We start from the raw sequence: 19,893 nt of genomic DNA on the forward strand, positions 1-19,893 counted from the left end.
AAAGTTTATAAATGTTTACAAATAATAGATTGTAAATAGTTAATTAAGACATTCATAAAATGTGTTACAACATGTTAGTCTATATTCATTCTTCATTACTTACATCAAATGAGTGTTGTATTTTAGTGTTAGTACTGATAAAACATCAACATTTGATTAAATCCTAGCTTAAATATGTTTCTATCAGTTTCCATGCACAAAATGCTCACACAATAATAATTTGCCATACCAGTTATAGGAGTCATAATTACCTCAAGTTCAATAGGTCAGCAGATTGACACAGAGATAGAGAGACAGGGGGAGAGGGAGAACGAGAGAGAAACGGGAGAGGGAGAGAGGAGGCAAGGATAACAGGTGCTCCACTGACATCTTGTGGTTTTGGTTAATATATATAAATAGTTTATTGTTATATTATTTAAAAAGTTATGCAATGATTAATTCATGAAATTGTTATTCATTATATGAGAGCAAAAGAGTACATGCACAGAGAATATGCCTTTTGGTGTGTGTGATATGTTCCAATAAATCAAGTCCTAGGTTTAAAGTCCTTTAGTTATTCCAGTTTTTTTTCACACCTAGCTTTTCATGCCCATTATCTTCTATTGAATAACATTGAATAGTATACTAATCCTACCCAAATCAAGTAGTCTACTGCATAAGTAGTTTCCGTTTTTTAATCTCACACATTATGAAGACGTGCAAGCAAAATAAAACTGCTTTTCCAGGTGTAAGTGTGGAAATATTTATTTAATATACAGTAAGTGCTTTTCAAAATGTGTTTAAGTTGCTGTGAGGTAATTACCTGGGTCTGGGGTATACAGACAAAAAGGAAGCAGTGAAATCGATAACAAGGTCATACAAATCCACCTGTGACTTAACCACAATACTACCTTATATATCCAACACAAAAGACGGCCATGGCTAACAACTGATTTATTAAGACACAGAAAAAAGCAGGGGAAATGGTCTTGCCATAGCGTTTATGCGGCCTCAAACATCTTCTTCCTGCCGTCCATGCCGGCCTTGTCGTCAATGTTCTTACGCCAGTCACCAACTGTATCTTTGTCCTTTAATGGAAAGTGGGTGTTACAGCAGAGATATCAGGTCAAGAGTGACTATAAGCTATTTGTTTAGGTCAAGGAAATGATTTATTTTGAGCTTTAAGGGGTTTATAAAAGGAAAATAAATACATAGGATGATATTAGTCAATATGAAGTCATATTTGTGCCAAAATAATTGGATTTGAGTAAAATGATTGACTACAAATGTAATGTATATTGGCACTGATACATAGCCTTGGGAAGTAAGGGTGCTGGAGGTTCTGCAGCACCCTCTGATAAATGAAACACAGTTAACCAAAATTATAGAACTACTCCTGTCTGTACAGAAATATAATCAAATCATTCAAATTACTACACCAGAGAGCATAATTTAGCCAGAGAGGATCAATAGCTTCTTTAGCTGTAGAACCCTGTCCACTTGATCATTTGTGTGGTATTAAAACATACTCTGGTAACTTCTCCACACGTAAAATTATGTAGAATTGCATGAAATCCGTTTTTAAAATGCCACATTTTCCCTGGACCTTACTAAAAGTCTGGATTCCTTTTTCCCCATGTGTGAAAATTCTAGAAACACCTCTGCTCTACTCTATGCCACTATACTCAAATAAGATGATAGACGTACCCCACCAACTTAAAACATCTTCCGGCGGCTATGCACTGATATCAATCCATAGTACATATATACAGTGGGGAGAACAAGTATTTGATACACTGCCGATTTTGCAGGTTTTCCTACTTACAAAGCATGTAGAGGTCTGTCATTTTTATCATAGGTACACTTCAACTGTGAGAGACGGAATCTAAAACAAAAATCCAGAAAATCACATTGTATGATTTTTAAATAATTAATTTGCATTTTATTGCATGACATAAGTATTTGATCACCTACCAACCAGTAAGAATTCCGGCTCTCACAGACCTGTTAGTTTTTCTTTAAGAAGCCCTCCTGTTCTCCACTCATTACCTGTATTAACTGCACCTGTTTGAACTCGTTACCTGTATAAAAGACACCTGTCCACACACTCAATCAAACAGATTCCAACCTCTCCACAATGGCCAAGACCAGAGAGCTGTGTAAGGACATCAGGGATAAAATTGTAGACCTGCACAAGGCTGGGATGGGCTACAGGACAATAGGCAAGCAGCTTGGTGAGAAGGAAACAACTGTTGGCGCAATTATTAGAAAATGGAAGAAGTTCAAGATGACGGTCAATCACCCTCGGTCTGGGGCTCCATGCAAGATTTCACCTCGTGGGGCATCAATGATCATGAGGAAGGTGAGGGATCAGCCCAGAACTACACGGCAGGACCTGGTCAATGACCTGAAGAGAGCTGGGACCACAGTCTCAAAGAAAACCATTAGTAACACACTACGCCGTCATGGATTAAAATCCTGCAGCGCACGCAAGGTCCCCCTGCTTAAGCCAGTGCATGTCCAGGCCCGTCTGAAGTTTGCCAATGACCATCTGGATGATCCAGAGGAGGAATGGGAGAAGGTCATGTGGTCTGATGAGACAAAAATAGAGCTTTTTGGTCTAACTCCACTCGCTGTGTTTGGAGGAAGAAGAAGTATGAGTACAACCCCAAGAACACCATCCCAACCGTGAAGCATGGAGGTGGAAACATCATTCTTTGGGGATGCTTTTCTGCAAAGGGGACAGGACGACTGCACCGTATTGAGGGGAGGATGGATGGGGCCATGTATCGCGAGATCTTGGCCAACAACCTCCTTCCCTCAGTAAGAGCATTGAAGATGGGTCGTGGCTGGGTCTTCCAGCATGACAACGACACGAAGCACACAGCCATGGCAACTAAGGAGTGGCTCCGTAAGAAGCATCTCAAGGTCCTGGAGTGGCCTAGCCAGTCTCCAGACCTGAACCCAATAGAAAATCTTTGGAGGGAGCTGAAAGTCCGTATTGCCCAGCGACAGCCCCGAAACCTGAAGGATCTGGAGAAGATCTGTAGGGAGGAGTGGGCCAAAATCCCTGCTGCAGTGTGTGCAAACCTAGTCAAGAACTACAGGAAACGTATGATCTCTGTAATTGCAAACAAAGGTTTCTGTACCAAATATTAAGTTCTGCTTTTCTGATGTATCAAATACTTATGTCATGCAATAAAATGCAAATTAATTACTTAAAAATCATACAATGTGATTTTCTGGATTTTTGTTTTAGATTCCGTCTCTCATAGTTGAAGTGTACCTATGATAAAAATGACAGACCTCTACATGCTTTGTAAGTAGGAAAACCTGCAAAATCGGCAGTGTATCAAATACTTGTTCTCCCCACTGTATATTTGAACATTATTATGCCTCCATGTTACTCACATCCTCTTTGACTTCCTTCTTCACTTGTTTCAGATTGGATCTCAGATCCATGGTCACCTTGTGCTTGGAGCCCAACAGAGCCTGAAGCATAGCATCAGCAGACATACGTACTTTCTTCAGGGCTGGCTTCTTAATGCCCTGGATCTCAACCACTTTAATCCTCAAATCATCAATCTGTAAAGAGAAAAGATCAGGAAAAACGCAAGATATGCACTTTTATCTTCAGGTCTTCAATCTAAACAAGAGAGAAAATCAACAAATGTAATCGACCTCAACTGGATGAAAATACCTCTTTGTCACACTTGCCCACTTTGCCTGCCAGGTCGTATCTCTCCTCATCCACTTTATCAAGCTGGTGATGGATTGTCTTGCACATTTCCTGCAGTTGGTTATCAACAAAAGGAACCTTCAACAACAGTACTGTGGGGTTACAGTGAATTTACTGACAGCGTAGATTGAAAATCCAGTTTAAAGGCCCAGTGCAGTCAAAAACATGATTTACCTGTGTTTAAAAAAAACAGAGTGTATAAAACATTAGGAACACTTGCTCTTTCCATGACATAGACTGACCAGGTGAATGCTAGGATCCCTTATTGATGTCACTTATTAAATCCACTTCAATCAGTGTAGATGAAGGAGAGGAGACAGGTTAAAGGACTTTTAAGCCTTGAGACAATTGAGACATGGATTATGTATATGTGCCATTCAGAGCGTGAATGTGCTAGACAAAAGATTTAAGTGCTTTGAACCGGGTATGGTTGTAGGTGACAGGCGCACCGGTTTGAGTGTGTCAAGAACTGCAATGCTGCTGGGTTTTTGATGCTCAACAGTTTCCCTGTGTATATCAAGAATGGTCCACCACCCAAAGGACATCCAGCCAACTTGACGCAACTGTGGGAAGCATGGAGTCAACATGGGCCAGCATCCCTGTGGAGTGCTTTTGACACCTTCGACACAGTCCATGCACTGACAAATTGAGGCTGTTCTGAGGGCAGAAGGGAGTGCAACTCAATATTAGGAAGGTGTTCATAATGTTTTGTACACTCAGTGTATATTTCCACACAATGAGGTTGGAATAATACTGTAAAATTGTGAAAATTATGATAATTCCCTTTAAAATTTATTTGGGATCGGTGTCCCCTCCTCGGGACGGTTCAGCTAATGTAGGCTAATGCGATTAGCATGAGGTTGTAAGTAACAAGAACATTTCCCAGGGCATAGACGTATCTGTAATGGGCAGAAAGCTTAAATTCTTGTTAATCTAACTGCACTGTCCAATTTACAGTAGCTATTACAGTGAAAGAACACCATACTATTGTTTGAGGAGAGTGCACAATTTTGAAAATGAAAAGTTATTAATAAACAAATTAGGCACATTTGGGCAGTCTTGATACATCATTTTTAACAGAAATGCAATGGTCATTGGATCAGTCTAAAACTTTGCATATACACTGATGCCATCTACTGCCCAAAATCTAAATTGCACTTGGGCTGGAATAGTACATTAAGGCCTTTCTATTGCATTTCAAAGATGATTGTACAAAAAAAATACAAAAGAACGTTTTTTTTTTTCTTTGTATTATCTTTTACCAGATCTATTGTGTTATATTCTACTACATTCCTTTCACATTTCCATAAACTTCAAAGTGTTTCCTTTCAAATGGTACCAATAATATGTATATCCTTGCTTCAGGGCCTGAGCTACAGGCAGTTTGATGTGGGTATGTCATTTTAGGTGAAAATTGGGGGGGAAAAGGGGCTAATGCTTAAGTGTAAGACCACATGAAATTTCATCCTGTTTTGGTGGGATGGAGTTTTGGCCTGATATACTACATGAATTAACAGACCGATAAGAGAGTTCCAAACCTCTCTGCCTCTCTGCCCTCCCCACTCAGACCACTCCAACACAGTTCTCGCAAAAAAAGAAATTGTTCTTTGCTAAGAAGCTATTTTTGTTTCCTTTTGACCATTGTATTTGAAAACAATCACAGTAAAGTACTTAATTATTACCCATAAATCATGCCTGCATTGGACCGTTATGAACAGCTGTTTAAGCACTGCTTTGTGAAGCTATGGTAAACACTGGTGTTTTCAACTATTGGTGATACTGTACCTGCAGTTCCACCAATGACCCAGGCAGGTCCAATGCGGGGCAGTTCTCTTCCATGTACCTTTTTTTCTCTTCCACTGCCTCTATGGCCTCTGCCTCTAGCAAGTCCTTAGCAATCTGGAGCATCACGCTCTGGAGGAGAGAGAAGCATGAATAGTGACACAACTGGATTATGGTTAACAGGGGAATACACAACACACAGAGACTTTTATAATAATAATAATATAATATATTTTGCTCAAGATTAAGTTTCATTACAAAAATAACAATTCAATGTTACTAGTGACCATTTACCTTCAGATGATGCTTGCGACTCGATGGCATTTTTTTCCTAAAATAGTTCATGAAAAGACGTGTGAATTTTCCAGAAAGGTACACATTTCTGACACTGGGGAGGTAAAGATGAGTTTCTAACCATTAATTAAAAAAAATGGCAGTTTCTTGATTTCCATGGATGCCCAAGATCCTGAAGATGATATCATAATTAGAGTGAATACTATATTTCCTTTTCCACATTGAGCATCTCTCCTCTAATAGGAGGATATTACATAGATGAACACCAATATAAAGGTGATGTTAATATAATTCAAACAGGGCATAAAATATACAGGTGAAGTCGAAAATTACCTACACTTAGGTTGGAGTCATTAAAACTCGTTTGTCAACCACACCACACATTTCTTGCTAACAAACTATAGTTTTGGCACGTCGGTTAGGACATCTACTTTGTGCATGACACAAGTAATTTTTCCAACAATTGTTTACAGAAAGATTATTTCACTCACTATCACAATTCCAGTGGGTCAGAAGTTCACATACACTAAGTTGACTGTGCCTTTAAACAGCTTGGAAAATTCCAGAAAATGATGTCATGTCTTTAGAAGCTTCTGATAGGGTTAATGAGGTCATTGAGTCAATTGGAGTTGTACCTGTGGATGTCTTTCAAGGTCTACATTCAAATTCAGTGCTTCTTTGCTTGACATCATGGGAAAATCTAAAGAAATCAGCCAAGATCTAAGAAAAAAAATTGCAGACCTCCACAGTCTGGTTCACCCTTAGGAGCAATTTCCAAACACCTGAAGGTACCACGTTCACCTGTACAAACAATAGTACACAAGTATAAACACCATGGGCCCACGCAGCTGTCATACCGCTCAGGAAGGAGACACGTTCTGTCTCCTAGAGATTAACGTACTTTGGTGCGAAAAGTGCAAATCAATCCCAGATTAACAGCAAAGGACCTTGTGAAGATTCTGGAGGAAACAGGTTCAAAATTATCTATATCCACAGTAAAACGAGTCCTATATCAACATAACCTGAAAGGCCGCTCAGCAAGGAAGAAGCCACTGCTCCAAAACTGCCATAAAAAAACAGACTACGGTTTGCAACTGCACATGGGGACAAAGATCGTACTTTTTGGAGAAATGTACTCTGGTCTGATGAAAAAAACTAAAATAGAATTGTTTGGCCATAATGACCATAGTTATGTTTAGAGGAAAAAGGAGGAGGCTTGTAAGCTGAAGAACACCATCCCAACCGTGAAGCACGGGGGTGGCCGTATTATTTTGTGAGGGTGCTTTGCTGCAGGAGGGACTGTTCCACTTCATATGATAGATGGCATCATGAGACAAGAAAATTATGTGGATATTTTGAAGCAACATCTCAAGAGATTTTACATTTACATTTAAGTCATTTAGCAGACGCTCTTATCCAGAGCGACTTACAAATTGGTGCATTCACCTTATGATATCCAGTGGAACAACCACTTTACAATAGTGCATCTAACTCTTTTAAGGGGGGGGGGTTAGAAGGATTACTTTATCCTATCCTAGGTATTCCTTAAAGAGGTGGGGTTTCAGGTGTCTCCGGAAGGTGGTGATTGACTCCGCTGACCTGGCGTCGTGAGGGAGTTTGTTCCACCATTGGGGTGCCAGAGCAGCGAACAGTTTTGACTGGGCTGAGCGGGAACTGTACTTCCTCAGAGGTAGGGAGGCGAGCAGGCCAGAGGTGGATGAACGCAGTGCCCTTGTTTGGGTGTAGGGCCTGATCAGAGCCTGAAGGTACGGAGGTGCCGTTCCACTCACAGCTCCGTAGGCAAGCACCATGGTCTTGTAGCGGATGCGAGCTTCAACTGGAAGCCAGTGGAGAGAGCGGAGGAGCGGGGTGACGTGAGAGAACTTGGGAAAGTTGAACACCAGACGGGCTGCGGCGTTCTGGATGAGTTGTAGGGGTTTAATGGCACAGGCAGGGAGCCCAGCCAACAGCGAGTTGCAGTAATCCAGACGGGAGATGACAAGTGCCTGGATTAGGACCTGCGCCGCTTCCTGCGTGAGGCAGGGTCGTACTCTGCGAATGTTGTAGAGCATGAACCTACAGGAACGGGTCACCGCCTTGATGTTAGTTGAGAACGACAGGGTGTTGTCCAGGATCACGCCAAGGTTCTTAGCACTCTGGGAGGAGGACACAATGGAGTTGTCAACCGTGATGGCGAGATCATGGAACGGGCAGTCCTTCCCCGGGAGGAAGAGCAGCTCCGTCTTGCCGAGGTTCAGCTTGAGGTGGTGATCCGTCATCCACACTGATATGTCTGCCAGACATGCAGAGATGCGATTCACCACCTGGTTATCAGAGGGGGGAAAGGAGAAGATTAATTGTGTGTCGTCTGCATAGCAATGATAGGAGAGACCATGTGAGGATATGACAGAGCCAAGTGACTTGGTGTATAGCGAGAATAGGAGAGGGCCTAGAACAGAGCCCTGGGGGACACCAGTGGTGAGAGCACGTGGTGCGGAGACAGATTCTCGCCACGCCACCTGGTAGGAGCGACCTGTCAGGTAGGACGCAATCCAAGCGTGGGCCGCGCCGGAGATGCCCAGCTCGGAGAGGGTGGAGAGGAGGATAAAGAGATCAGTCAGGAAGTTAAAGCTTGGTCGCAAATGGTCTTCCAAATGGACAATGACCCTACGCATACTTCCAAAGTTGTGGCAAAATGGCTTTTGGACAACAAAGTCAAGGTATTGGAGTGCCGACATCAGTCCACATAGAAAATGTGTGGGCAGAACTGCAGAAAGCGTGTGCGAGCAAGGAGGCCTACAAACCTGACCCAGTTACACCAGCTCTGTCAGGAGGAATGGGCCAAATTTCACCCAACTTATTGTGGGAAGCTTGTGGGAGGATCCCCAAAACGTTTGACCCAAGTTAAACAATTTGAAGGCAATGCTACCAAATACTAATTGAGTGTATTAAACTTCTGACCCACTGGGAATGTGATGAAAGAAATAAAAACTGACATAAATCTTTCCCTCTACTATTATTCTGATATTTCACATTCTTAAAATAAAGTGGTGATCCTAACTGACCTAAAACAGGGAATTTTTACTGGGATTAAATGTCAGGAATTGTGAAAAACTGAGTTTAAATGTATTTGGCTAAGGTGCATGTAAACTTCCGCTTACGACTGTATACTGATATCATAAAAACATATTGGAACTTACTCAGACATCTTGGACTCTTGTTTCTTTCCAAAGGGTTCTGAAGCAAACAATACAACAATGTAAAAAACTCACAGAATATACAGTTCACTTGCAAATAATTTTGTACTGTTGACAACCTTTTCTTTTTTCGAAAAGCATTTGAATACCAATAGCAATCTTTGACCAAAAATAATTGACTTCAATGAATGAGATGTTTATCAAAAGTGTTGGAAAAACTTGTCAATAATCAACAGACTGGCTTTCTTGATGTTTATAGTATTCTCTTTGGTATGCAACCTGGTTTCCCCTCAGGTTATGGATGTGTCACTCCAACCTTACAGGTCCTCATTGATGTCACAATTGCTCTTGATTCTAAGAAATGTTGTGCTGCTATTTTTATTGACTTGGCCAAAACGTTTGATACGGTAGACCATTACATTCTTGTGGGCCGGCTAAGGAATATTGGTGTCTTTGACCTGGTTTGCTAACTACCTCTCTCAAAGAGTGCAGTATATAAAGCCTGTCACCAAGGGAGTACACCAAGGCTCAATCCTAGGCCACACGCTCATCTCAATTCACATCAACAACATAGCTCAGGCAGTAGGAAGCTCTCTCATCCATTTATATGCAGATGATACAGTCTTATATTCAGCTGGCCCCTCCCCGGATTTTGTGTTAAATGCTCTACAACAAAGCTTTCTTAGTGTCCAACAAACTTTCTCTACCCTTAACCTTGTTCTGAACAAGAAGGAAGAATGCCCCTCTCCCCACTGGTGTGATTACTACCTCTGAGGGTTTAGCTTGAGGTAGTCACCTCATACAAGTACCTGGGAGTATGGCTATATGGTACACTGTCCTTCTCTCAGCACATATCAAAGCTCCAAGATAAAGTTAAATCTACACTTGGTTTCCTCTATCGTAATCGCTCCTCTTTCACCCCAGCTGCCAAACTAACCCTGATTCAGATGACCATCCTACCCATGCAAGATTACAGAGACATACTTTATAGATCGGCAGGTAAGGGTGCTCTCGAGCAGTTAGATGTTCTTTACCATTCGCCATCAGATTTGCTACCAAGCTCCTTATAGGACACATCACTGCACTCTATACTCCTCTGTAAACTGGTCATCTCTGTATATCCGTCACAAGACCCACTGGTTGATGCTTATTTATAAAACCCTCTTAGGCCTCACTCCCCCCTATCTGAGATATCTACTGCAGCCCTCATCCTCCACATACAACACCCGTTCTGCCAGTCACATTCTGTTAAAGGTCCCCAAAGCACACACATCCCTGGGTCGCTTATCTTTTCAGTTTGCTGCAGCTGGCGACTGGAATGAGCTGCAACAAACACTCAAACTGGACAGTTTTATCTCAATCTCTTCATTCAAAGACTCAGTCATGGACACTCTAACTGACAGTTGTGGCTGCTTTGCGTGATGTATTGTTGTCTCTACCTTCTTTCCCTTTGTGCTGTTGTCTGTGCCCAATAATTTTTGTACCATGTTTTGTGCTGCTACCATGTTGTGTTGCTACCATGTGGTTGTCATGTTGTGTTGCTACCATGCTGTGTTGTCATGTGTTGCTGCCTTGCTATGTTGCCGTCTTAGGTCTCTTTTTATGTAGTGTTGTGATGTCTCTCTTGTCGTGATGTGTGTTTTGTCTGATATAATGTATTTATTTATTTTTAAAATGTATCAAAGCCCCTTTCCCCATAGGAGGCCTTTTGCCTTTTGGTAGGCCGTCATTGTAAATAAGAATTTGTTCTTAACTGACTTGCCTAGTTAAGTAATGGTTAAATAAAATAAAAAATACAAGATGTAACATTGTGCTTTGTCATGTAACAGATAAGATCACGACTAAAATAAAAAATACAAGATGTAACATTGTGCTTTGTCATGTAACAGATAAGATCACGACTTAAACTTGCTTGAATATTGCCAAAATACAAGATGTAACATTGTGCTTTGTCATGTAACAGATAAGATCACGACTAAAATAAAAAATACAAGATGTAACATTGTGCTTTGTCATGTAACAGATAAGATCACGACTTAAACTTGCTTGAATATTGCCAATGGTGCAATTGAATTTTATCCTTTTCTTTATATACTATATATATATGTTTTTATAACAATTATAAAGACAAACAGAAAATAAACAGAAAGACTATCACATGCACATAATATATAAAGTACAGTTAGGGCTCGATTCAATAGGATCTTCAGCCAACATCTGCAATAGTGGTTGTTTTGGAGGTGTCGGAGGTGAAACTTCGTTAGAGCTGTCATATCCACAAGTAGCTACCGGAATTACACCTACGAGTGGGGCGAATGTGGCTTCTGGACAATGATCACAGGGGCAGCTGCTCACAAATTTGATGGCTCTAACACAGTTCCACCTCTGACACCGCAAAATATCCGCTATGCGACTGTCTGCTATCGCCAGTTAATGCTGGATCTGATTTGAATCTAGGCCTTAGTATTACAACTTAGCAGTAGATGGCAGCAGATATAATTTCAAAATACTGTTAATGTTGTTAATACAGATATATTTTCAGAGTAAATCCAAACAAGTACTATAAATGTAGATACAATTTCAAATAGGGGTACTTGCTGGGTCTCAGGATGCTGGACACTTTTGAAGAGCTTTGTTCTATTAATAAGCTACGCCTCTTGAAAATAACCTAAAGATTACGTTAAAAAAACAGCTGCATGGTTAACCCAGCATGAAAGTAAAAAATACCCAACCAATGGTTAAATTAACCCGTGTTTGGGTAATTTCAACAACCCAACATGTTGGGTTATTCACGCAACCCAACTGGCTGGGTAAAAATAACCGTTCTGTCCATTACTTCTGTCCAATATTTACCCAGCGCTGGTTTACCAAATAGCCCAAATTGGGTTGGTTTTAACCCAGCATTTTTTTTTATTGTGTATGTTCCCCGCTATTGTCCTTAAAACCTCTTAAGGTTCCGCCCCCTTTTTTCAATTTCCGCCTAAAATGACATACCCAAATCTAACTGCCTGTAGCTCAGGCCCTGAAGCAAGGATATGCATATTCTTGGTACGATTTGAAAGGAAACACTTTGAAATGTATGGATCCGTGGAAGGGACAACGATCCCGAAAAAGTTAAGGGCATGGCTTTCCGATAGATCTTATTGACCACCCGTGAGAGTAAACGTCATTCCTGTTCATCATGTTAAGTTCACACACTGCATTTTTTTTCACAAATTCTTCTATAATATTACAGTTATTTATTACATATTATCATAAAGTATACCACCTTATTGCATCCCAACAATTTACATAGTTTTTTAGGGAACTCATACACTTCTGTAAGACGCATTGAAGCTACACAAATGGCAATGTTCAGTTGGTGGGATGTAATCTTCCAACACACAAGAATACGTTTCTTTGCAAAGTAGAAATAGTTATCAGCAACCTTGTCTGAAACAAGCATGTAATTAACAAGGTAAAGGCTTGGGGATTGTACCATTCTGTATTTAAATAATCTGTCTGACTAGTTGTATGAATAGAGTGCCAGAAATCCATTTGTTTATCGCACTGCTAAAAAAGTTCCTTTCTCAGCCTTACATTTCAGGCAATTTGGTGAAGTGTCTGGGAACATACGGTTTAATTAAACAGGAGTAAAATACAGCTTTAAGATGAATTTGTAGTTAGTTTCTTTAATATTGGGACTAGTAAGTGGGTAGTGGATCAGAGTTGGGTTATAAAAAGATATCTGAAACTTTGAACATCCCATGGAGCACCATTAAATCCGTTATTATAAAATGGAAAGAATATGGCACCCCAACAAACCTGCCAAGAGAGAGGGCCGCCCACCAAAACTCACAGACCAGGCAAGAAGGGCATTAATCAGAGAGGCAACAAAGAGACTAAAGATTACCCTGAAGGAGCTGCAAAGCTCCACAGCGGAGATTGGAGTATCTGTCCTTAGGACTACTTTATGCCGTACACTCCACAGAACTGGGCTTTACAGAAGAGTGGCCAGAAAAAAAGCCATTGCTTAAAGAAAAAAATAAGCAAACACGTTTGGTGTTCGCCAAAAGGCATGTGGGAGACTCCCCTGGTCAAATGAGACTAAAATTGAGCTTTTTGGCCATCAAGGAAAACACTATGTCTGGCGCAAACCCAACACCTCTCATCACCCGAGAACACCATCCCCACAGTAAAGCATGGTGGTGGCAGCATCATGCTGTGGGGATGTTTTTCATCGGCAGGGACTGGGAAACTGGTCAGAATTGAAGGATTGATGGATGGCACTAAATACAAGGAAATTCTCTGTCTTCCAGAGATTTGAGACTGGGACGGAGGTTCACCTTCCAGCAGGACAATGACCCTAAGCATACTGCTAAAGCAACACTTGAGTGGTTTAAGGGGAAACATTTAAATGACTTGGAATGGCCTAGTCAAAGCCCCGACCTCAGTCCAACTGAGAATCTGTGGTATGACTTAAAGATTGCTGTATACCAGCGGAACCCATCCAACTTGAAGGAGCTGGAGCAGTTTTGCCTTGAAGAATGGGCAAAAATCCCAGTGGCTATATGTGCCAAGCTTATAGAGACATATTCCAATAGCCTGGCAGCTGTAGTTGCTGCAAAAGGTGGCTCTACAAAGTATTGACTTTGGGGGGGGGGGGGTGAATAGTTATGCACGCTCAAGTTTTCTGTTTTTTTGTCTAATTTCTTGTTTGTTTTACACAAAACAATATTTTGCATCTACAAAGTGGTTGACATGTTATGTAAATCAAATGATACAAATCTAAAAAAATAATAATAATAATTCCAGATTGTAAGGTAACAAAATAGGAATAATGCCAAGGGGGGTGAATACTTTCGCAAGCCACTAGAAGGTTGGTGGCACCTTAATTGGGAAGGACGGGCTCGTGGTAATGGCTGGAGCGGAATGAGTGAAATGGTATCAAATACATCAAACATATGGTTTCCATGGGTTTGATGCCATTCCATTCGCTCCGTTAGAGACATTATTATGGCCGTCCTCCCCTCAGCAGCATACAATGCCTCATAAGACCCCATAAGCATCAATTATGAAGGCCGACCTTTTAGAGACACATTTGTCAACTCAGGGTTAGAAGAAATAGGAGCAGGTGTTTGAAATACCCAAGTGTTTTCTACAGTCTACCCATGCCATTAATGTGTTGTACATAGTGAAGGTCTTACTGTTATCACAAATATCTTCAGAGGTAAATTCAATCTGAACCCATAGGGAGTACAGTCTGCCCAAAGTCCAGGACAGCAAATTGCAAGTTTGGGCTGACCAATAGTAAAGTTGGAATTGGGCAGACCCAGAACCCCCATAGACTCGGGTTTGACCAGAGTAGAGTACTTAATTCTGCGTTTTTTTGTTGCACCATAAAAACATCCTGATTATGTTAATCCATCCAATCATTGTTACTGGGAGAGTGGAGAAACTGATCAGGTCTTCTTTAATTTTGCTAACGAGGGGAGTGTTAAATTCTTTAAACAGATTCTTTATGTCTGTGGTAACATTTATTCCCAGATATTTCTATCCATTTGGTTTCCAAGAGAAAGGGCAGACTAAACTCAACTCATCTGATAGCTGGCTATTTAAAAAACAAGCATTAGATTTGCTTTGTAGCCAGAGAATTTACCAAATTGGGCAAGAATATCAAAGATATGTGGAATAGAGTTCATTGGGTTAACAACATGCAATATCATATTATTTGCGTATAAAGATACTGTAGCTGATGAGTAATAGAGGGAACTCTGATCCTCTCATTGGAACGTATGGACTCTGCCAATGGTTCTACAGCCATCGAAGGAGGAGGGGAGACAGAGGACAGCCTTGCCCCCACTCAGTGGGAGTTGTTGTGACCTTAAACCATTAGTGGAGACCATAGCTCTGGGACTGGTATGAATCGATTTGACCCATTTCAAGAAATTAGCTCATGTATAAAATGTTTGCAGAATAGAAAAGAGGAAATTCCTTAAACTGCCTTAATTTTGCTGGACACCAGGAAGAGTAGCTGCTGCTTTGACAACAGTATAGGAGTCTTATACTCATTTAAGTGGTCGATAACGTCAAACAGTCCTGACTTTATCCGATAAATACCCTTTTTTTTTTATAAATCCTGTTTGGTCGGGTTTAATAAGCGAGTGTAATAGGGACTCTAGTCATCTGGCTATCAATTTAGTAATCACTTTATAATCAAAATTCAACAAACTTAAAATGAAGAGCATTCTAATGGGTCTTTCCACTTTTAAGCAAGACAGTGATACAAGCTCTATTCATAGAATCAGGCAAAATTCCCTTAGTACAAAAGTTGTCTATCATAGCCATAAATATAGGACATAGTTCTGGCCAGGACTGCTTGTAAAATTAGACTGGGAAGCCATCTGGGCCTGGGGATTTATTAGCAGGCATGGACTTAATAGCTACTAACACTTCCTCATGTGTAAAACGAGAATTGCGAAGCAGCTGATCTGGTTCTGATAGTTTGGGGAGGAAAATGCCGTCCAAATATGATAGTAGTTCACTCAGGAACATTCAATGTCATCTTGGTACAGTTAGCAACTCCAGTGTATATTTGGCCTTGTGTTTAAGGATATTGTCCTGCTGAAAGGTGAATTTGTCTCCCAGTGTCAGTTGGAAAGCACACTGAATAAGGTTTTCCTCTTGGGTATTGCCTGTGCTTAGCTCTATTCCGATGACAAGCATACCCATAACATGATGCAGCCACCACCAGTCTTGAAAATATGAAGAGTGGTACTCAGTGATGTGTTGGATTTGGCCGAAACATAATGCTTTGTATTCAGATTGTATAGTTAATTTCTTTGCCCCGTTTTTTTCCTTTGTACTTCAAATCAAATCAAATGTTATTAGTCGCATGCGTCGATTACAACAGGTGTAGACCTTACAGTGAAATGCTTATTTACGAGCCCCTAACCGACAGTGCAGTTCCCAAAAAATACAGATAAGAATAAGAGTTAAAAGTAACATGTAAATAAAGAGGAATAGTAAAAAATAACAATATATACCGCTGGGTGCTGGTACAGAGTCAATGTAAGGGGACACCGGTTAGTTGAGGTAGTATGTACATGTAGGTAGAGTTAATTAAAGTGACTATGCATTGATGACAACAGAGAGTGTCAGTGGTGTGGAGAGGGGAGGATAATGTGAATAGTCTGGGTAGCCATTTGACTAGATGTTTAGTGCCTTATTGCAAACAGATGCATGTTTTGGAATATTCTGAAGAGGCTTCTTTCTTTTCACTCTGACATTTAGGTTAGTATTGTGGAGTAACTACAATGTTGATGAGCCATCCTCAGTTTTCTCCTATCACAGCCATTAAACTCCTTAACTGTTTTAAAGTTACTAAATCCCTGAGAACTTTCCTTCCTCTCTGGCAACTGAGTTAGGAAGTACGACTGTATCTTTGTAGTGACTGGGTGTATTGATACACCAGCTAAAGTGTAATAAAAAACTTAACCATGCTCAAGGGGATATTCAATGTCTGTTTTGTTTTTTTACACATCTACCAATAGGTGCTCTTCTTTGCGAGGCTTTAGAACATTTCCCAGGTCTTTGTGGTTAAATCTGTGTTGGAAATTCACTACGTGACTGAAGGACCTTACAGATAATTGTTTGTGTGGGGTACAGAGATGAGGTAGTCAATGAGGTAGTCAAAAATAATGTTAAACACTATTGTTTCACACAGAGTGAGTCCATGCAACTTATTATGTGACTTGATAAGCACATTTTTAATTCTGAACATATATAGGCTTGCCACAACAATGTGGTTGAATCCTTATTGACTCAAGACATTTCAGCTTTTTATTTTTAACTAATAAAAATTTGAAAATGAAAAACATATTTCCACTTTCACATTATGGGTGTGTTAAGCCAGTGACACAAAATCTACATTTAATCCATTTTAAATTTAGGCTGTAACACAACAAAATGTGGAAAAAGTCAAGGGGTATGAATACTTTCTGAAGGCACTGTAGCTTTCTAAACAAATTGCTTGTGTAGGAGTCTGGTTTCCGAATGTCACATCAACAGTTCATATATCAAATAGCTGGCAATGTCCCCAAGAATTTGCTACACTTCATCAGACAGCGATGTTCTCCAGAATTGGAATCTGATTCGGTCACGTCAGTCACAAAATTGGAAAGAATATGATACATGTAACACTATATTCCAGAGTATATGGAACTCAAACAAACGTATTAAATGAGATCACCATGTTTTACCCAGCAGTTTTTTCCCCTGTATGACTTCATTTTTCTAAATGAATTCCAGGTTTAAATAATATACACTCCCCTACATATTTGTTTGGCGATTGAAGGTGACACGTTTAACTTGGCTCCATACTCAGGCATTTTGGTTTTCGATAATATGTTTTATGAGGTGAAAGTACAGAATATCAACTTTTATTTTCCTAGAAATGAATATGTCTAGTCCCCCCATTTGAAGGTGTCATAAGTATTTGGAGAAATTCACTTAGTGTATTCAATTAGTCAAAGTTTAGTATTTGGTCATATTCCTAGCACACAATGTCTACATCAAGCCTGTGACTCCACACACTTTTTGGATGCATTTGAAGTTTGTTTGGTTGAGTTTTGGATTTCGTTGTGCCCATTATAAATGCATTTTGGAGTAACTTTTATTGTCACTTTTAACAATATAAGTTGTTTCTGAACATTTCTACATTAGTGTGGATGCTACCATGATTACAGATAATCATAAATGAATAATGAATAATGATGATTGAGAAAGGTAAAAACATGCTAACTTTCTTGGTTATTGGAAACGGTTACAGGTTAGTCTTTTTGGGTGGGTATAATCTTTGTTCCCTTTAACTTTCTCACTCATCATTATTCACTATTTATTCATGATTATCCATAATCGTGGTAGCATCAACATTAATGTAGAAGTGTTCAGAAACATCTTCTATTCAAATTTACAATAATCCTATTGGGCAAAACATAATTCGAAACACAACCAAAACAAACTGCAAATATATCCAAAAAGTTTGTAGAGACACAAGCTTCATGTGGTCATTGCATGCTCGGAATATGGGACCAAATACTAAACTTTGAACTACTTTAATACACTGTAAGTGAATTTGTTCAAATACTTATGAAAAAAACCTACATATTCAGTTGGGGGGGACTAGATACATAAAGTGCTTATATTTCTAAATGATCAAATATATATTTATGAAAATACCCTCAAATGAAACATTGTACCTCAAATCCAAAATGCTGGAGAGTAGAGCCACATTTTCTTTTAAATGTGCTTACAAATTTTAATTATGTATGGAGTGTATGATGCTGCATATGTTAGGAAGACCAATTTGCTTGTCAGGGTCAATACTTCTAATGCCCTCTACACATGGTAAATGTGGAATACTAATAGGACATGCTCAATATAAAATACATAGCTATTGCAGTCATGCCACCTTTCAATTAAAAAACAAAAACATCATAGCACAATGCAGCTCTGCAATAATAATATTAAACAGTCTAACATGCAAATTAAATCACATACAGTAGGTTAGTTCAAATCAACTCACACAATCACAATGGCAATAAAGTGTGTCTCTTTCTCTATTATCGCAATAGCTGAATATGTATTCAGGTACAGTAGGTTTACATCAACAGGTATGAGGCATACATGGATGGCTTATCAATTTTATGACTAAAAGACAAGTGAGCAAAGTCATTCATGCTCTATAATATGTGTGTTGTGACAGGACTATGTCCTAGTTACTTTATCATCCAAGCTTTATATATACCAATTTGAACAAGTCATTTTGCACATAGAGAGACACATGGTCTGATCTCACGTGTGCAGCTGATTGCAGGGTTTCCAAATAGAAAAAGTTGTGCTAATCCAGAACGGGAGAGCCGGTGGAGTTGCTGAAATCCTGTCATGCTTAACCAAGCCGAGAACAGAGAGCAGATAGAGTCAGGATAGACAGGTGAGAGGTTCTCACCTATTAGAGAAGGCTGGCGATCAAGCAGGACACACGCTTGGGACTGGGACAGGCAACTGAAATGCTCTGAGGGTTTTAATGGGTTTCTATGATGGGTCAGCAAAACTCTGCATTTCTCTTTAGGAAATTGGAACGGAGTCCCACTCCAGACCAATGGTTCAGCAAGCTGCTGAAACTCTAGCCACAACCTAACCTCCATGCATATAAATAACCAACCCTTCAAGATTGTTATTCTAGTTTTATTGCTTGTTTATTTAAGCTTTGATGAGTTACATAATTACAGTGCAGATCGGATAGTTCAACTCTACATTTTTGTACAATCTTGATAAAGAGATAAGCATTGGCCTAATATTAAAACAACTCTTTCTGAGAATATAATATGCATGTGAACTGACATAACAGTTAGGCTGCCCGCCACCCTGGTTAAGAGCATTGGGCCAGTAACTGCAAGGTTGTTGGGTCGAATCCTCGAGCTGACTAGGGGAGATAAAAAATAAAATAGATTTTCCCTTGAGCACTTAACGCTAATTGCTCCTGTAAATCGCTCTGGATAACAACGTCTGCTAAATGTAAAACATATTTATGTGATTTTTAAAAATGTATTTAACCATTGTTTAACTAGGCAAGTCAGTTAAGAACACATTCTTATTTACAATGAAGGCCCTGCCTTGTTCAGGGGCAGAACAACAGATTTATACCGTGTCAGCTCAGGGATTCAATCTAGCAACCTTTCGGTTACTGGCTCGAAGATCCAAACACTAGGCTACCTGCCGCCCCAAATGATGATGGTGAGATGGTGGGAGATGTGATGGTTGGAGAATAAATAGATATCCTCAATATATAGACACTTACCACTGAAGACTCCATCTGCTGATTAAGGGACTGTTTCTGTTGAGAGTAGGAAAGTAATAAAT

General features: G+C 39.9%; 1 protein-coding gene across 2 annotated transcripts; it reads right to left on the minus strand.

Moving 5' to 3' along the window:
* Positions 1-257: 257 nt before the first annotated feature.
* On the minus strand, positions 258-19,869 carry LOC139530219 (troponin I, fast skeletal muscle-like). Of its 2 annotated transcripts, XM_071326426.1 has the most exons (7): positions 19,832-19,869; positions 8,995-9,031; positions 5,795-5,831; positions 5,504-5,632; positions 3,680-3,769; positions 3,391-3,564; positions 258-1,067 (listed from the first exon to the last, which is right to left on the minus strand). In XM_071326426.1, the coding sequence occupies exons 2-7, from the start codon at positions 9,000-9,002 to the stop codon at positions 981-983; spliced, it is 525 nt and encodes a 174-aa protein (XP_071182527.1). In that variant the 5' UTR covers positions 9,003-9,031; positions 19,832-19,869; the 3' UTR covers positions 258-980. The 2 variants fall into 2 exon arrangements, with proteins under 2 accessions (XP_071182527.1, XP_071182526.1); XM_071326425.1 differs by lacking the exons at positions 8,995-9,031; positions 19,832-19,869 and having other exon boundaries at positions 5,795-5,845.
* Positions 19,870-19,893: the final 24 nt, after the last annotated feature.

This window comes from Salvelinus alpinus, chromosome 9, assembly GCF_045679555.1.
Source record: "Salvelinus alpinus chromosome 9, SLU_Salpinus.1, whole genome shotgun sequence".
Classification (NCBI taxonomy): domain Eukaryota; kingdom Metazoa; phylum Chordata; class Actinopteri; order Salmoniformes; family Salmonidae; genus Salvelinus; species Salvelinus alpinus.

Excerpts from the sequence above, each read along its gene's own strand:
- LOC139530219 (XM_071326425.1), bottom strand. The coding sequence starts at position 5,845 with ATGAACTATTTTAGGAAAAAAATGCCATCGAGTCGCAAGCATCATCTG. Across the intron at positions 3,770-5,503 it reads GGTCATTGGTGGAACTGCAG|GAAATGTGCAAGACAATCCA; the intron begins GTACAGTATCAC and ends AACCAACTGCAG. Across the intron at positions 3,565-3,679 it reads TGGGCAAGTGTGACAAAGAG|ATTGATGATTTGAGGATTAA; the intron begins GTATTTTCATCC and ends TTCTCTTTACAG.